This window comes from Sceloporus occidentalis, unplaced genomic scaffold, assembly GCF_023333645.1.
Source record: "Sceloporus occidentalis isolate IW3139 unplaced genomic scaffold, rSceOcc1.0.p SCAF_5, whole genome shotgun sequence".
Classification (NCBI taxonomy): Eukaryota; Metazoa; Chordata; class Lepidosauria; order Squamata; family Phrynosomatidae; genus Sceloporus; species Sceloporus occidentalis.
Window position 1 is genome coordinate 12,923,359 of NW_028316985.1, and position 18,218 is coordinate 12,941,576.

At 38.8% G+C, this 18,218-nt stretch overlaps 1 protein-coding gene across 2 annotated transcripts; it reads right to left on the reverse strand.

Moving 5' to 3' along the window:
- Positions 1–1,523: 1,523 nt before the first annotated feature.
- Positions 1,524–18,088, reverse strand: LOC149311666 (vesicle transport protein GOT1B-like). Of its 2 annotated transcripts, XM_089527621.1 has the most exons (6): positions 17,897–18,088; positions 9,886–9,977; positions 8,565–8,743; positions 6,974–7,055; positions 5,419–5,451; positions 1,524–4,996 (listed from the first exon to the last, which is right to left on the reverse strand). In XM_089527621.1, exons 1-5 carry the CDS (start codon positions 17,919–17,921, stop codon positions 5,443–5,445), a joined length of 387 nt encoding a protein of 128 aa, XP_089383747.1. In that variant the 5' UTR covers positions 17,922–18,088; the 3' UTR covers positions 1,524–4,996; positions 5,419–5,442. The 2 variants fall into 2 exon arrangements, with proteins under 2 accessions (XP_089383747.1, XP_089383746.1); XM_089527620.1 differs by lacking the exon at positions 5,419–5,451.
- Positions 18,089–18,218: the final 130 nt, after the last annotated feature.

Below are 18,218 nucleotides of genomic sequence, written 5' to 3' on the forward strand. Positions count from 1 at the left end.
TGAAGGAATCCAGATTATCTGACCAACAGCAAGTACTCTCAATCTGAGTTTTATGGGACAAAGGTGGCAAATCATGCCTCACACCCATCCTACCCAAAATGTATCAGATTATAACATCCACCATCACCCTTATCAGCAGAGCCAACTGAGATTGTTTCCCTGCTGACAGGGAAACTATGGGAGTTATATGCCAAGGGATCTTGCGGCAAAAGGATCTTGTGAGCTTTCATAGACTTGAGCCTATTTCCTCAAATGCATTTGGCAGAGTCGAAAGCCCAGGGTCAGACCTATATAGCAGTCTCTCTGTGGGAATATCCATAGGAATGCAAAACTTTGTGGTGTACAGCGCTTCATAAATAAAGGATAAAATAATAATAATAATAATAATAATAATGATGATGATGATGATGATGATGATGGACTTTGGAGGATAAGGCAGTGATGTTGCCTAAAACCAAGATAAGTAGATAACCAAGTGGATGTATATTGGGATGTAGTGTGGGAACCCGAAAGATGTGATAAGCTGCTAGAGATGAACTGGTCATGAGGCTGTTAGCTAGTGTATGCTCAAGTCTATGAAAGTTCATGCTACCAACTTCTGTCCTTCAGTTAGTCTCAAAGGTGCTGCAAGATTCCTTTGCATACTGATTATACTGACCAATATGATTATGTCTTTGAATTTTACCATAATGGAAGTTATAGTCTAACATCTGCAGAGGGCTGTTTTAGTGTTCAGATGTGATAAATCTCTGCTTGGTTCCTCCAGTTTTCTTCTCCCTTGGTTGCTGGTGAGAAACAGTAGTAGTAAGGATTGTGCAGGGCTGAAGGGATGCTCTGATAGCCTTTTGGCTGAAGAGCAGGGTATAAATGCTATAAATAAATAAATAAATAAAATAAAGAACATAAGAAAATGTAGTTCTATCCACTTGGTGCCTTGGCGGGTTTGAAGATATGAATCCCCTGATGTAGATCTGTCAATATTTTTTAAAAAATAAGAAAGTTGACCCTAATGAGCAATTATAAGAGGTTACATCAGAGATGGAAAACTCATCAAGAACCTGGATCTTGAGTCAAGGTCCAAGCACTCACTTTTCAGATAAGGGGGGAAAGCTGTAACTGCTGCTATTCCAGTTTAAGGTAATGTTCAGTTTAAACTAGAAGCTTGTGAACTTCAGATTATAGTGGTCCTTCCTGCAGGTATAGAAGTGAATCAAAATGCACAATATCATTCTGAATCACGAGCAAACACTATGATGATCCACTATTGAGCCGATATAGAAACATTCTTATATGTAGGTATATGAACAGAGAAAGGACTGCTTAGGCTATTAGTTTCTTACTATAGAGGGAAAGACGGCTTTCAGTGCCCTTTCATATGAAAGAAAGAAAGGGAGGAAGGGGTGGATGGAAGCAGAAAAGGTACTGTTCTCTTATTTAGGAATGCAAAAATTTTACAGAGTATTTGCAGTGGGAAACTATTAAAAAAACCACACCATCACTAGTTATTAGAAAAAGTACCCATTTATTCAAGGTATGTATGACAAGTGTATTTACAGTATTCTTTTTCCCCCAGGATATGATCACTGTGTGATCTTTAAAGCAACAATAAAGAATTATAATTAAATGGGAAAAATATTTTGTTACAGGAAAAAAGTTTTTGCAGAATTTTTCAATACATGCAGCCCCCTCCTATGCAAGTAACTTTGGAAGAAAAATCCACATTCAGTGTAAATATGCACAGGACAGCTGATGAAACTAGAGGAGTAATTCTGATTACTGTAATACCAAATCTGTAAAAATTTAACTTTGCATCAGCCAAGGTATTTCACCCAAGGGCCAAAGACAGCACCCCAATGCCAATTTTACAATTTGCAGACCCCCTCCAGAGCCCCACGCCAAATATTTCTATATTTAAAAAAAATGAGTCCAATCTAATATTGGGGGAAGGGCAGCCTGCAGAAACTCCCAGAGGCTGAAAGGCAGTCCCACAATCTTCATAAGTTATGTTCCCCTGGTATATTACCTTGGACGTTGCAAATATTATGCACTGTTCATTGTCTGTCACTCTCTGCCACCAATTACAAGTCAAAACTTTGGAAAATGTCATTCCACTGATCCTAATACAAACACTGTGAATACTCTGACCACAAAGCACACTTAGGTTAGTAGGTAGATCAAATTGTGCAGAATTTTCCATTTCATCAAAGGGCAGTGACAGAATGAGGTACCATTCAAGTTCTTCCAACAATTTCTGAGCATACAAATTCTCTTAATTTTTTTTCCTAATCAGATAGGCAGGAAGAACACAAAACAAGGACTCTACTCAAGGTTTGTATTTTGTACTGTCACTTTTGCTCATGTCTGTAAATAAGAAATCCCCCAACAACCCAGAGTTACTTAAAAATTAAGGAGGTTCTCCTCATCAACAAATTGTAGGCTCATTACCAAATCAGACTGTTTTAAAGAGCAAATTGTCTTTGCTTTATTTTTTAGGAGACCAATACTGCTACCACCATTACTATTTAATGACAAAGTCCCCCCCCACACACACAGACACATACATTTAAGTAAACTATAGACACATGAGAATGTCATATGAATGTGATCAACCTAAGGGTGCATTCAGAAAATGCTTCCCCATATGATCATTCACAGGAGTGATTGGGAACAGTTTTCTCTTTGGTTCCTCTCACCACAAGGAGAATATGAAGAATCAGTCTTCATCCCGCTACCATGTTCCGTCTAAGTAGATTTTTGAGGATACAGCATATCTGAAGAGGTATCCCTTAAAGGTCTAGGAATGATGTATACATTGCTCTTGCTCCAAACTGTATGCCGACAAAAGCACTCCTGCTTAGTTAAACCTTCGTGTTGCGTATAAAAGTGCCCAATGTTTATTTTATGACCATGCCCCATTCAACTTGGATTTTTTAAAAAGGATTGCAGACAGAGCCCTGGAACCTTTGTTTTGAATGTCTTATGGGCAATGTGTGTCACAGTGAGAAAAAGGTGAGGAACACACATGGCTTCAGGACTGTGGAGAACCAATTTCAGACCGCTTCATAAAAAGAATTGATGTACTGCTAAACAGCTGTTTTAATGTTTGCAAGAAATGGAGATGCTCATACATTTGTTGTTTTAGCAACCTAAGGCATAAATTCAATAGTGATTTTCAAAGCTTCAAAAAATTAAAAGTATTTAAGTAATTACTAGATTTTAAAAATATGGCTCCTTTTGTTATACATCTGCAGACATGAATGCTTCATATTACTGTTCAGAAATCAGAATGCATAAACAAAAAATGCTCACAGTGACTTAGATGATGCCTGCTCTTCTAGCTGTTTTGACAGGGGCTTAAATTATGCAGCTGGAACCAAGTGAATATGCAAACCTTGTATTCACATGCATCTTTCACAAAGACCAGGGCAAACTAGATATGCATTCAAGATCCACTTCAGATGTTCTACAAAAGCAGTAGAAGAGGAAGCATAGTTGAACCACCGTTCTTCCCACAACTCTGCATCTTCAGGTAACAGTGGTAAGGGGGAAAAGGAACCATCAGTTTTAGTAATACTCAGGGCTCTTATACTCCCTCTCTTGCTGTTACAGTGGAATGCTCAAAGTGGCTCTGAAATTCATAATTTGCTGAAATGTGCATTTCTTGAAAATCAGAAAGAACAAATTAAGCCACATGAATTAAAAAAAATGTGTCTTTTAGATGTGGCACTTGATCAAGCCTATTAAAATACAGTCTTCCAAGACTTTCCAGTATACAGCTGATTTATTTTTCCTCCTTGCTAGGTTAAGTTATTTACACAATAAATTAACTTTGTAACATGCTATCCTAATACCAGAATTGAATGCTTAAATTCAATGACCAAATCCCAATGTCTACATGGTATACTAGGCACATGGCCAGTACATAAAACATGGTGTTACATGCTACAGTGACATTATGGCAGTTGCAGACATACTTAGCAGCAACTATATTCAGTATTGAAGTTCCTTCTCAAAGGTTTGGCTAGTAGGCAGGCCACATTTCATAAACATGTGAGCACCTTGGAGTGCTGCAAGTCATTTCAGGAGTTAAAAATGATGTACACAAAATTTATTCAAATGAGAAAGGGCTACATCCTGTTTACGATGCATACATGTAACATGGATCAAGAGAGCCAGCCAAAAAGGAGTGTAACATTGATTCCCACAGTCCCTGCCAAACAAAAGAGGTATCAAAACCAGAAGTTAAGACTGAAGTTTAGTTTTTAAAAAAGAAAAAGCCATTTTTGCATATTCCAAAAGTAAGGACACACCTTATCAGAATTTACATTTGGCTTTAAATGTTTTTCCTATAAAGTTTTATTTCAGCCATATATTTACAGAGATTTATACATCAGAACTGTGTAGTGAAATCCTTTGCTAGCGCAAACACAGTTAAAGATGAAAATCCATCTTAAATGTTATATGCATCACGCTTAGGAGAGCCTCTTGCTTTCTATAGAAAAAAATGTGGGAGATTTACTTTCTTCCAAGAGAGGAGAGGAAATACCATGTTTGGCAGGTGGGGTCAGGGCTTTAAAAACTGACCTCCATTTGCTCTACCACCCCTTTTAAAGCAGGAGGTAAAGTTACAGGCACTGTTAGTTCCATGAGGGGGTTGCTGTATTTAGCCCATACTCCATAAGGTTAAGTCTTGAATCATTTAATGCCACAGGTTTTCCCATGACTTTTTCTTCACTTTAGTTCACAGAATTCCTGGTGCTGCAAGTCTTGGATGCACATGTGCTCCATTTTTCTTTACTAAAGATGTATTTTGTAGACTATGGTGTAAATTAAAAACTTACGTCAGGACTGTTACAAACTTTGCCTTTGTATACAACATAATCTTTGTGCTGATCTTTTCTTCAAGAAAACCTTATAAATAATATCAGTTTAGAAGCAGTCTTCGGCACACTTGTCATTATACCATGTTGTTACTTTCTCCAGCTTTATCTACAAGCTGACAGGGGACAAAAAAGGGAGAAGTGGGGGTAGGGAAGGGGGAAGAGAGAGAAAAAAAGACTGTAATTTTCAGATCCAAACTAATTTTCATTTACATGCTACTTCTACAATACACAGGTACTGCTATACTTTTAAGTTGGTGGCAGAATGTGACTGTATTTAAAGAGAACTCACCAAGGTCTCATGTGGTTTAATATAGAAGTAATGCAATTTGCACTGCAACTGTGTTTAGGCATGGCATGTTTTTATGCTGACAAAGAGCAACATGGAGATGCAACAGAATGACAAAATAAACCAGAAAAATGCAAGTATAAACACTATTAGCTCAATAATCCAAAGGAAAAATAACAAAAAGCCAAATCAAAACAAAAAGTTAGCCATTCATGCATTAGTAGACTGAAGATGATATTTTCAACTAACCATTACAGGGATTGTCTCTTGAGCCTACGCAGGCTTTGAAGAAAACATCAACAATTAACTCCAAAAAAGACCAATTTATAACTGATATTGGTACACATCAGTGATTAACAAGATGTCAAGCCAGATTATAATGGGACTTAGACAAGAATGCTTAAAAGGAAACAAAATTCATCTATTTTAACTAGGCTTTTCTCTCAAACCTACAAATAGCTGCACTGACAAATAGGTGTTGGGGAATAGTACAATGACTACAGTACCACACAAGCTAAATGCACAAAGCTGTGGCCTGGAAACACTACTATGCAGAGCCAGGGCATTGTATGACTAGGCTGGAACTGACTATGACCTGGGGCACTGGGGCAACAAAACTCAGATATTACGGTGCAATCCCACACATCCAACATTTAGCCCTATCAATTTATAATACAACTGAGCTGCCCATGATTTGGATACAGCCATTTATGTTTATGATTTTGCATGTATTGAAGCATGCACAATGCAAATAAACCAGCCACCACAGCCACAAACAAATACGGCAACACCCACAAGGAGAATACCATATGTTTGTTTACATGCATGGGCCATTAGAAAAGCATATGCTTTATATCAAATATGGGCAATCCACAATCCTTGGCATCCTTCAGAACAGTCCACTGAGTCTCAAACAGTCTAACATCACAGAACCTTTTCTCTACTTTGTCTACAAAATAACTCCTGCACACCTGCATATGATTCGTCTCAAGAGACTGTTCTGGATTGCATCTGAGGTGGTTTCCATCCTCCTATTGAACACAATGTATTCCTGAATGCATCCCAATTTTTTCTGGGCAAGCATTCCATGAGGAAAGGTTTTATGGTGAGCAATCTTTCTTATAGAAAAGCTTGTCTGCTGCTAGTGATCATTTTACTAAGCAAAGCTCTAGGAAACTCTAGGACTCTCCAAGATAAGTCTAAAACCTATTGCCATTAAATAACCAGTTGGCAAACTCCCTCTGAAGAAACTTGCCAAGAAAACCCCATGGCAGGGTCTCTGTTAAGTCGCCATAAGTCAGAAATGATTTGAAGGCACACAACAACAAAAGTAACAAAAAGGTATCTGGATAATTGTACGCAGACAATGCAAATTCAAGTTCAATTACTGAACTATATACAAAACAGAGTAGAAAAATATTATTATATCTGGTGCCTCTATATCATAATAACCTAACACACTAAATCTCAAAGATCCTTGTAAGTTAGGATCTTGGCAACATCTATTCAAGGCAATCTAAATCTTTACCTGGTTTGGTATCTCAAACACTGAGAAAACAGTATTGTTAAGTCTTCCACTTAAGATGTTTGGAAAGCATAATGGCATATAAAGAAGTAGCTAAATATTTTTAATGGAGTATACCAGTTCATCTGCATTGCATTTTTCCTCCTACCTGAAACTGCAAACAGAACTAAAAATGCAGGGACTTAAAGACACTACTGCTCAACTCTATAACCCAAGAAATATAAGCATAACCCCACCCCCAAAGAATACGATGTTTATGTGAAAGAGTTTAATACTTACTGAACGTATACCAGGTAAATTCAAGAGATATCCAAGAACAGGAATTCTTCTAATAAAACCAACCACAACAGGAAAAAAGCCCCTTTAAACAAACAAACAAGTCACTTGTTAAAAGAATTTTCTCAATTTGATATATACACAACAGCATTACTACTAACATTTTTAATCTTTGGTACCAACCAATTTATCTTTATCTCATAAGGCATATGTCTGCCTTATAAGGTGTAATCTCTCCCTGCACTTTCAGAATTAGCAAAGAAACCATTTAAATAGCTACACTTTTCAGATGAATTCAAATTTTACAAATCTCTCATGAAAAAATGAAAGTTGATTTTTAGAAGAGAAGTAGGCTGCATACATATTATTTTGCAAGCGTCTATGTGCCAAGAAGCCAGAGATGGCCGTGACTTCTCAGATACCATCCAGAGAGCAGCAAGGCTCAGAGAACAGCAGTAATATGGAAGGATCCAAATGCAACTTTCATGAGATACCCCCTTGATGAAAAAATCATTTATAAAAATATTTGAAGCAAACTTTCACATACTTAGGACAGAAGTGAGCAAAGTGCATTTGGACTGAAACTCCCATCAATCATAGCTAGCTTGGCTAACGATGAGGAATGCTGGGACTTGTACGCCAACAATAATTGAACAGCTACACTTCGCAGAACCTCTGGCTAAACACAAGGAAAAATGAGCAAATGACAATTTGATTACAATTTCAAGTAAAACTGGTTCTGCCACCCGAAGATGCCAAAATTGGTTCTGCAATCTGAAAATTCCATAGGGACATGCAGAATAACTTGCTGTTCAGATTTAAATTCTTCTTTTACCATAAATTAATTAAAGGCTGTTTCATATTTCAATACATCACATAAGCCAAGGGGAATTAGGGACGAACAGTGACTTAGTACCAAGAGCTGGTGGAGCTGAGTCAAACTATGTTACTGTTGCCAGTTAACCAAGTTAAGAAGCAAGATTTGTTGAAGTCTAAGGTAAGCTTTCTTTTACTAACAAGGATTAAGAGAGGGAGTCATGCAACGGTTTTTATTCCAGTCACCTTCTGTTGGAATTCTTATGAACTGAGGGGATGGTTCACACACATTTGTTCACCACTTCATAACTACAGTATATGAAGTTATTACTTTGAAGACTAAAAAGATAATTTGGTAGAAGACATGGAACACAAAGAGTTGCACTCACTTCTGGATCCCAACCATGGTTAATTGGTTGAACTGATTGCTTAAAGGACACTTCCCATTCCTACCTCTCTGTCTGGTCCCCCCGCCCCCATTTTTTTGTTCTTTTATTTCTTCTCTCTCTCTCTCTTCCTTTCCTCTGCGATTTACGATGTGCATCATCTCCACTATTTAAACAAGCATGCCATTCTGTGTAAGGAAAGAAATATCTGAGGCTATCAGGCTAAATACACAAACCCTTTATGTACAGCATTGTAAGTGAACTGAAAGCATCTTGCATTAGAAACAAGTATTACTTCTCAAAAAAAAAAAAAAAAAAAAAAAAAAAAAAAAAAAAGAAAGAAAGAAAGAAAGAAAGAAAGAAGAGGAGAGAGACCAGTGAAAAAACCTTACCTGAATAAGAGAAAGAAGCCGTAAATTTCAAGGACCATTCCTATTAAGGGCCAACCAATTAGAACTATAAGTACACCACCCAGAAAGAAGCCTGTGGCTTTCATTTTGTGCTTCTGGAAGAAAAATCTGAATGTCCTTTCCAAGCCAATCACAAAAGCCAGGCCAGCCACAAATAAAACCTGAAAAAGGCAAAAAAATAAACCATGCAATTTAGAAAAATGTATTCAATACATTTGCAGGTCCATTAAACATTAAGTGTACCTATTATTAAAACATATGAAAACCTAAGTGCATTTTTGACACATTTATGGTTCAAAGCACAATACAGAAATAATCCAGTTTAAGACCACTTTAATTGCCCTGGCTCAGTACTAGGGAATCCTGGGAACTGTAGTTTATTGTGGCACCACAGCTCTCTGACAGAGAAGGCTAAATATCACAAAACTACAGTTCCCGGAATTCTCTAGAATTGAGCCAGGGCAGTTTAAAGTGGTCTCAAACTGGATTATTTCTGCAGTGTTCTACAATGTTCACAGTACAAAATCAGACTTTCCTGGACCATATTTAACTGTAAATGCTCAAAAGAGGGATGGGATTCTTGTGGCGCTCTAGAAGTCTGCAAATCCCAGCATCCCCAGGCAACAAAGCCAAAGTGAAGAATGCTGGGAGCTGCAGCTCAGTCCAGAGACACTAAGGGAGAATGGGTACAACTGAATCAAAGAGTATGAGATCACCAGGATGTTCAAGATGGCAGTGTTGGGGGGGAAAATCAGGACATTTCAGTAATAAGAGCAAGTGGGCAAAGGAGTGAGAAGATTTCTTAAGGCAGACATAGGTAACCCTAAAAGTTTTTGAGATGTATCTATCAAGGTCTGATTGGTTATCTAAATATCAATTTCGACAGTCCAGCTGATCCTATGGTTCTATGATGAGACCTGGACTAAGGTCCAAAACACCCTGCAGAAATAATCCAGTCTGAGACTGCTTTAACGGCTCTAGCTCAACGCTAGGGAATTCTGGGAACTGTAGTTTTGTCAGACATTTAGCTTTTCTATCAGAGAGTTCTGGCGCCACAATAAACTAAAACTCTCAGGATTCCCTAGCACTGAACCTGGGCAGTTAAAGCGGTCTCAAACTATATTATTTCTACAGTGTGTTTTGGACTTTAGTGTAACTACTGTGAGACTAAGTAACAACTTAAAATGTATGTTTTTTCCTCAGATTGTTTTCCTATCATCCATCCAACACCACTACACATTTAAAATGAAACATATTTACACTATATACTTCTTCTAAACACTACTCATGTAAAATCACTTACGTTTCCGATAGCCAAAAGGGCTTTGTCAAAAAATAGGATCATCCCAAAGAAAAGGAAAAATACTCCAAAACCTGTCAGTCCCATTCCAATTTCTGCAATGTGAAAAAGAAGGAAAGTGTTAGCAATAATGCAGACCCAACAAGCCTATACAAAAATAAGCCAACATACAAATACATAATTACAACAAACTCACAGCACTCACTGGTTAGTTACATAAGGTATTTGTCTTCTTTTGGGTAGACTGTATGACACAGTGACTGCAACACTACGACTTGCTTTACTGAAATTAATAATGGGTCTATCTAATCCACACTCTTGTTCCAGATCCACTAATGCAGATCAGCAGTCAGGTTTACAGCTTAGATATTATTTCACCTTTCTTTGTAACCCCCCCCCCCCCCCGGCATCACTACTTTAACATAATTGAAGATTATCCCCCAATTTATAACCAAGATCCTAGCAATTTACAGCGCTTTATAAATAAAGGTTAATAATAATAACAATCATTTATAGGGCTGACATCAAGAAGGAGCCAACCAAATTCATAATTCAATTTGTAAGGAGCTATGCAATTTAATGACTGAGATCTCATTTATTTTCCCTCAAGGCATTGTTAAAAATTAAAGAAAGCACTGCTAAACATTTGATACTGTTAGAAAACATGATTTGAAAAGTGGGCTGAATGCCTATTAGCAACAGTAACACTGGGTTTTACACACTATTTAGATTTTGCTAGTTTCCCCACCCTTCATTTAGAGATGTCATGATTTCTTGAGTGTCTACCTACTCACATGATTTCTGAAGAAACTAATTTGATAGAAACATAAAACTGGCTAAATGCAGACCATTAATTGAAGAGACTTGTTGCAAACAGCTTTTTTGTCTGGGAAAAAAAATGTTGTCACCCTTTTGGAAAAACAGCAACAAGTAAAAATAAACATTTGAGAAATTTATTATCAAGTAAGGGTGCTTGTTCATAGCAAAACAGAAATAGTTCTTACTGAAAAAAACCCTGAAGCATCTGTTTCACCAGAATGTATTTAAAAGAAATGGTATTTTATTTTCAGCCAAAGATGTTATTTTTAAAACAGTCATTCAGTGCAAATATTCTAGACAGCAAATTCAAAACCCATCTAAACAACAGTACAATGAAACTGGAAAGAAAACCTAGTTCTTATTATTAATTCCTTGCTTTATTAATAACTAGAAAAATGAGCCCTAGCAAACATCTGCACATGTGAGTGTAGAGAACTCCAAGCGAGTAAATCTGAAATTCAAAATGTCTACACTGAGGGTACTTTGAGATGACACAAGATCCTCTGAGTTTGGCATTCTGCTGAGTTGCAGCAACATAACATTGAAAAATAACTCTCTCTTGATAAACTGGCACAGACTAGACTGATTTGGGCAATGACTCTGAGAAAAGTCACGCTCTGTCTGACCATTTGTTTTAAAAAATCATGGAACACTTATGCAAGAAGAAATGCCTTCAGATCAAGTCACGCTTAGTCTCTGTTTCTGAAAGAAGGAACTTTGCTTCAGATGCCATGAAATCAGACAAAATGTGTATGTCTAATGCTACGGGGGGGGGGGGGGGGAGACAAAAAACAAACAAGCAAAAAAACAAAAACAAAAAACCACACCCTACAGCATTGTAATTCAAGATGTATTATGAGGGGAACAATAAAGGCAGCTTGAAACAATGCTGTTGCTGTAAATGGTTATGATTCTGAATTTCAAGGTATTTCAGCTGCAGACATAATTTGAACTGTATGCACTTATAAATGTTGGGAGGGGGATTTACCCTATGTCAAAACTTGAAAGAAAATTATTTTAAGATGTTATATCGTTGGTATATGACCCCAACAAAAATAAATCTGATTTATAAATCTGGAAAGAGAAACTGCTGGAAATGCGACAAGACTGAAGGAAACCACTATCACTGTTGGTGGACATGCCACATGGCTAAAGAATATTGGAAGAGGATACAACAAATGATGAACGAGATCTTACAAGTTGAAATACCATTAAAACCAGAACTATTTTTACTTAATATGATCGGAATAGTGCCCAATAAAAAGATTGAGAAATACACAAAAATTATACTGTACATGGTGACATCTGCAAGAATACTATATGCGACATACTGGAAGAAACCCCAAACCCCAACCAACGAAGAATGGTTGATTAAACTAAGAGAAAACATGGATATGGACATACTTACCAAAATAATGAAGAATGAATCCCCTAAAGAGGTTGAGAATGATTGGAAGTGTTTGAAAGAGTATGGTAAAAACACAGGATGGAATCTGAGCTAATTTAAACGAAAGATGTGTGAAAAAGAAAGAAAATATTAAGAAAACATAGAGATCGTATGGAAGGTTGTAAGATACTACAATTGATCGAGATATATTTTTTTCTTGGTAAGCCAATCTTTAAGTTTTAGCAATAACAAATATGAGAATAAGATATTAATTTGACTGTAAATCAACAAGAAGATATAAAAATTAAATAAATTAGAGAAGGTCTACTGCTAGTTTGTTAATCTGCAGAATCAGGAGAACCAATTTAATGTCAAGGATATGGATTTAGCAGTTAAAATAGGGAAGAACTAACATATCAAGGACTACTACATGAAGTTAAGATTGTGATGTTTTAGTGTTCTGTTTAATATGTGTTTAATGTATCTGTTCAATGTATCTCTGTTTGTCCTCAAGATGTTTGTCCTTTTTTAAAACAATAAAAAAAAAATGTTGGGAGGGGGGAAGAGTCCAACTAACATTAAACAAACATTAAACAAACATGGATTCCAAACTGGTTCCCTTTGGCAAGCACTCAAGAATCACACCTAAGATAGAGAGAGTACTGTTTGAAGGAACTAATAAAATGACTACACCGAAAAACAGTGCTCTCGTTATTTCTTTTTTTTGGGGGGGGGGGAGGTGAGGGAGTACGCAGGTTTTTGATTAAATTAACTAATCTATCTCCAATATCCCAATACTTGTCAAGGTTTCTTTGGAGCCTTCAAGAATGAGTTGCTGAGGAGATCATCACAAATGGCAAGAGTCCAGGGTCCTCTACTGAAGCACTGAAGAGAGGTTAGTTGATGGGATGATATATTGAATTACTTCAAGAGATAAGTTGTTCAATATTATTTTATGTTAGTTATAGACATTATGAACAGGTTATGATTTGTAACTGCTATAGTTGGTTGGCATTTTACATGAGTTAGATTCAAACAATCATAAACAGAGCAGACCCATTAAAATAAATGGGATCACACTAAAGATGATTAACTCTGAATCCAACCCAATCGTATATTTTATACCACCATGTGAGGGTTATGTCCTAATAAACAGCATATAAACAACATCTTAGCCAATTTGTGTACACAAAGAAAGGCCAGTTTAACAATCACATTTGATAAACTTGCTACTTTAAGTATATCAAATATATTACAATTCTTTTCTCCATATCGATTGTGTAATTGTTTTCAGCAGTGTATTATGAATAATAATGGCACAAATTTACTTTAGGGTTAAGAACAAACCGACACAGTACCAGTTTGTTCAACTGGAAATACAGACATGATTTCACACAAACACTACAAAGGTAAGATTTTTTGCTTGAAACCACTTATCCTCAAAGGCTAATTCTAGGCATCTTTACTCAGAAATACAGCAAATAAATTATATAAATATTACACACACAAATATATAATATTTTTAATTGTATAAATATTGATTTTGTGTGTGTGTGTGTATATATATATATATATATATATTAAATAATCATATACATATTTGTGTGTGTGTGTGTGTGTGTGTATAATAATTGAATAAATTCAATAGGGCTTTTTCACAGGTTAAAGTATATTGAGATGCACCCCTGCCATTCTCCTACAAATTGGGAACATCTCAGGGTGAAAATTTTGGGAAAATGAAGTCATCTTAGCCTCTAACTGGAGGCCAAAACACACTTGCAAACATAATCCAGTCCTATGCTCAGTGCTAGGAAATTCTGGGAACTGTAGTTTGCTGTGGCACCAGAGCTCTCTCAGAGAAGGCTGAATGTCTCACAAAATGTCAGTTCCCAGAATTCCTTAGCATTCAGCCAAGGCAGTTAAAGAATCTCAGACTGGATTATTTCTGCAGTGTGTTTTGGCCCTCAGTTCAGATTAATAAAACTAAATCAAATTAAAAAGTGTATCTACAAAATAAGGGATCCCATGGATATGAATCCTGCAGTAGTGTTTTGATGTCTTTGAACTGCAACTCCAATCACTCTTAGGCTGGCCATTATTTTAATGATGAAAAATGATGAGAGCTCCAGTCCAATTAACTTCCAGAGGCCCACAAGTTACTACCAACTCCTGCTGTAAATGAATTTGCCATTTGACCACAATCAGCCAACTTTGCCCTTCTCCTTCCACTCCCTGCTGCCCCATTCATTCCCTCTGGCCTTCCCTAAAATCTGTTTAAAACCTGTTGCTTCAAATGTAACTCACTGAACCCTCCAAGTGATGTCATACACCTTTGATAGATATGCACACATGCTTCTTTTGTTCAGTTTAAATTTATATTCTCCCTGGTAGCTCAACTACTTTACTCTCTGGAAAAGATGATACACTTGGCAATTCTGATGATCCTATTTGCTGCATAGCAAATCTTGTGAAAGATGAGGAAAGGGCCTTCTCAGATTTTATTACATATCACTGCGACTATTACTTCAATATATTAAGCAATATAGCCAATACTTCATAATAACAAGAACACTAATGATAGTAATACTAAATAAATATAGCTCATCCCCAGGTTATTTGAAGGACTGTATTCTTCTGTACAAACCTGCCTGTGCTTTGAGAACTTCTGGGGAGGCCCTGCTGTCTATCTCACCATCCTTACAGGTACATTTGATCACCGTCTCTGGATGCATCTACCACCCTGTAAACATAATACAGTTTAACACCACTTTAAGTGCTGTAGCTCCATCCTATGAAACCCTGGGATTTGAAATTTTACAAGATCTTTAGCCTTCTCTGCCAGAGTATGCTGGTACCTCACCAAACGACACATGCCAGGATTCTGTAGAATGGAGCCATGGCAGTTCAAGTGGTGTCAAACTGCTTTATTTCAATAATGTAAATGAACCCTAGTAGCTGCTCCCAGGCTCTGGAACTCCCTTCCCAGAGAGGCTGGACAGGCATCCTCCTTACTATCTTGCCACAATTAATTAAAGGAAACCTTTTATTTTAATTCTGCCAGACCTTGGGGAAGTTACTTTTATTTTTTTTACAGGGAACAGGCCTTGAATAATGTGCTTTTATCTGGTTGGTTCTTTTTAATGGATTCTGTTTTTAACTGGTTTTCATCTTATGAGTTTAATGGCTCTTCTATGTTTGTTTTAAAGTGCTGTAAAAACCACCCGGAATCCCCAAACTGGAGGAAAGTGTATCTACAAAACATGGGATGCGAAGCATAAGGATCCCACAGAAGTGTCTTGATAACTTTGGACTGCAACTCCCATCAGTAAAGAAACATGAGTATAAGAATAAGAGTAATTATGTAGAGAGATTTTGCAACACCTTTGAGACTACCTGAAAGAAAGAAGTTGGCAGCATGAGCTTTCGTAGACTTCAGTCTACTTCCTCAGATGCATTTAGTGTAGTGGAAACCAGGGACATATCTATATATATATGCACCATAGGTATGTGAGAATGTCAATTCAAATTCAAAATCCTTTGGGAATGGAAGTGAAGTAGCAACTCAAGTTTTAATTATGGTCATTTGTGGACAAAGACATAGCCATTAGACATGGAAATGAGAAGGCAAGACCAGTTTGGCCTTGGAAACTAGCCCACAGCTGGGGAGAACAGATGAATGTAGGACACCCCCACGATGATGGGTTCAGATAGTGTTAAAATAAACTCACTACACACATTTCCAATAAACCAGAAGAAGACTAGGAACGGAAAGGGCAGATACGAAAGAACTAGACCGGATCCTAAAGAGTAGATATACAACTGAGCACTAAAGTTAGAATCGTTCAAGCCATTGTATTCCTCATCACCATGTATAGATGTGAGAGCTGGACAATGAAGAAAGCTGAGAAGAAGAAAATCAACTCATTTGAGATGTGGTGCTGGAGAGGATACCATGGACAGCCAAAAAGACAAACAAATGACTCCTTGAATGGATCAAGCCTGAACTCTCATGAGAAGCCAAGACAATTTGCAGGGCAAAGCCCTCCCTCCATCCCAACAACCACCACCCTGATCTCAAGGGAAGAAGAGGCTGGCACAGGTCTACCATGCCCAAACCCAGAGGCAGATGAAAGGCCCTCCCTCCATCCCACATGGCCAGGAGGAGAGCTCTGGCGCCGCAATAAACTGCAGCTCCCAGGATTCCCTAGCACTGAGTCAGGACAGTTAAAGCACTCTCAAGATGGATTATCCCTGCAGTGTGTTTTGGACCATAAGTCTAGGAGTTGACAACATGCAGCTTCTGTAGGCACACTTCCTTGGATGCATCTCAGGAAGTAGACTGAAGTCTGTGAAAGCTCATGCTGCCAACTTCTTTCTTTCAGTTACGTATCAGAGGTGCCACAAGCTCTCTCTCTACATTGCTACCCACACATGCTCTGATGTACCACCCTTTTGGTACAAGCAGCAGCCACACTGAGAAATGGAGGTCTCTTTTGCTGGTGGTCAGGATTCAGGAGGAGGATGTTTCCAGTCCCCTCCTGCTGGTGAGCCAGGCTGAGACAAGACATTGTGAATGAGTCCTGCTTCTGATCATCCCAACCTCACTCACTGACCATGATCATGAGAAGTAGTGTTAGGGAAATTGAGGTAATTATGGATCTGTAAGTATGTTATAACTCTGTAACTGCAATACAGAGTCCGTATGTAGAGAGATCTTGCGGCACCTTTGAGTCGTAACTGAAAGAAGTTGGCAGCAGGAGACTTTCGTAGACTTTAGTCCAGGGGTAGGCAACCTGCGGCCCGCGGGCTGGATGCGGCCCAGCGAGGCCTTGGGACCGGCCCCAGCCCTGTCCTGCTGCCGATTGCTGCCAAGGCCTTTGGCCTCTCATGCGCGGGGGCAAGGGGGCAATTGTCTATAGACGCCTCAGAAACATGCATTTATATTAACATTTTTTTAAAAATCAGCAAATTTTTTTGCGTGTCCTCCACTTTTTTAAAAAAAAGTGTCCACCATTTGAAAATGTTGTCCTACATTTGTCCCGGTTTATGTAATTATTTAAATTTTTTTAAACAATTATTTAATTATTTATTTTTTGGCTTCGGCCCCCCACCTGAGGGACAGCAACCCGGCCCCCGGCTGAAAAGGGTTGCTTACCCCTGCTTTAGTCTGCTTCCTCTCAGATGCATTCAGTCCAAATGCATCTGAGGAAGCAGACCCAAGTCTACGAAAGCCTCATGCTGCCAACTTCTTTCTTTCAGTTAGTCTCAAAGGTGCCACAGGATCTCTATGCATCATCAGATGATACAATAAACTGTATATACAGAGGGATCTTGCAGCAGCTTTGAAACTAAGTGAAAGAGAGAAGTTAGTAGCTTGAAGTTTCGTAGACCTGAGCCTACAAGCCTCTGAGAAAATAGGCTTAAGTCTATGAAAGCTCAAGCTACCAACTTCTTTCTCTCCTATGCTCCCAAAGGTGCTAAAGCAATTCCCCAGACGAACACAGCTGTGGCTCCCAGCTCCGCAAATGAAAGTGACTGGGCGCCTCTGAGCAAGTGGCACTCCCTCAGCCTCAGGGGAAGGCGGCATGTGCTTGCGGAGAGATAGGCTCCGCTTCCTCAGGTGCCTCTGGAAGCCTGCTTCCTCTGTCTATTCGTGGGACAGAGGCTGAGGCAAAGGCATAGCCGCGTCGGTCTGCAGAATCAGCACCTGGAGAGACCCTGAAGCGCCTCTGAGGCTGAAAGAAAGAAGTGGCTAAATGAATGAGACCCAGCCCCAGCGTCCCTTCCCTTCGGCCCACAGTCACCCACTCTGAGTATCCGTCAGGGAGATCATGGTGGCGGCGGCGGCGGCGTTGTCGCGCTCGGGGCGAGGCTTCTCTGAGGGAGGAACCAGGCAAGGCCGCCTCAGCAGCAGCAGCAGCAGCAGCAGCCGCCACGTCTTCCGGAAGCGCGCAGCCCCGGCTCCTGCCACTGAAGCGCCGGCTCCCCTTCCAGCCGCCTCTGCCACCGCCGCCACTAAGCAACGCCGCCTCCCATTGGTCGAGCCGCCAGGAGCCAATCAGCGCCCCGCTTGCTGCTCCCTCGGCGCGAACCCAGGCGCCTAGAGCGGCACGTTCTGAGGTGGCCCAAG

Bases quoted from the DNA above. Each gene is read 5' to 3' on its own strand.
- LOC149311666 (XM_089527620.1), bottom strand. From the start codon at position 17,921: ATGATCTCCCTGACGGATACTCAGA. The intron at 8,744-9,885 runs GTAAGTGATTTT...TGCCTTTTTCAG, and splicing joins CCCTTTTGGCTATCGGAAAC to GTTTTATTTGTGGCTGGCCT. The intron at 7,056-8,564 runs GTAAGGTTTTTT...GTTTGTTTAAAG, and splicing joins GGCTTCTTTCTCTTATTCAG to GGGCTTTTTTCCTGTTGTGG.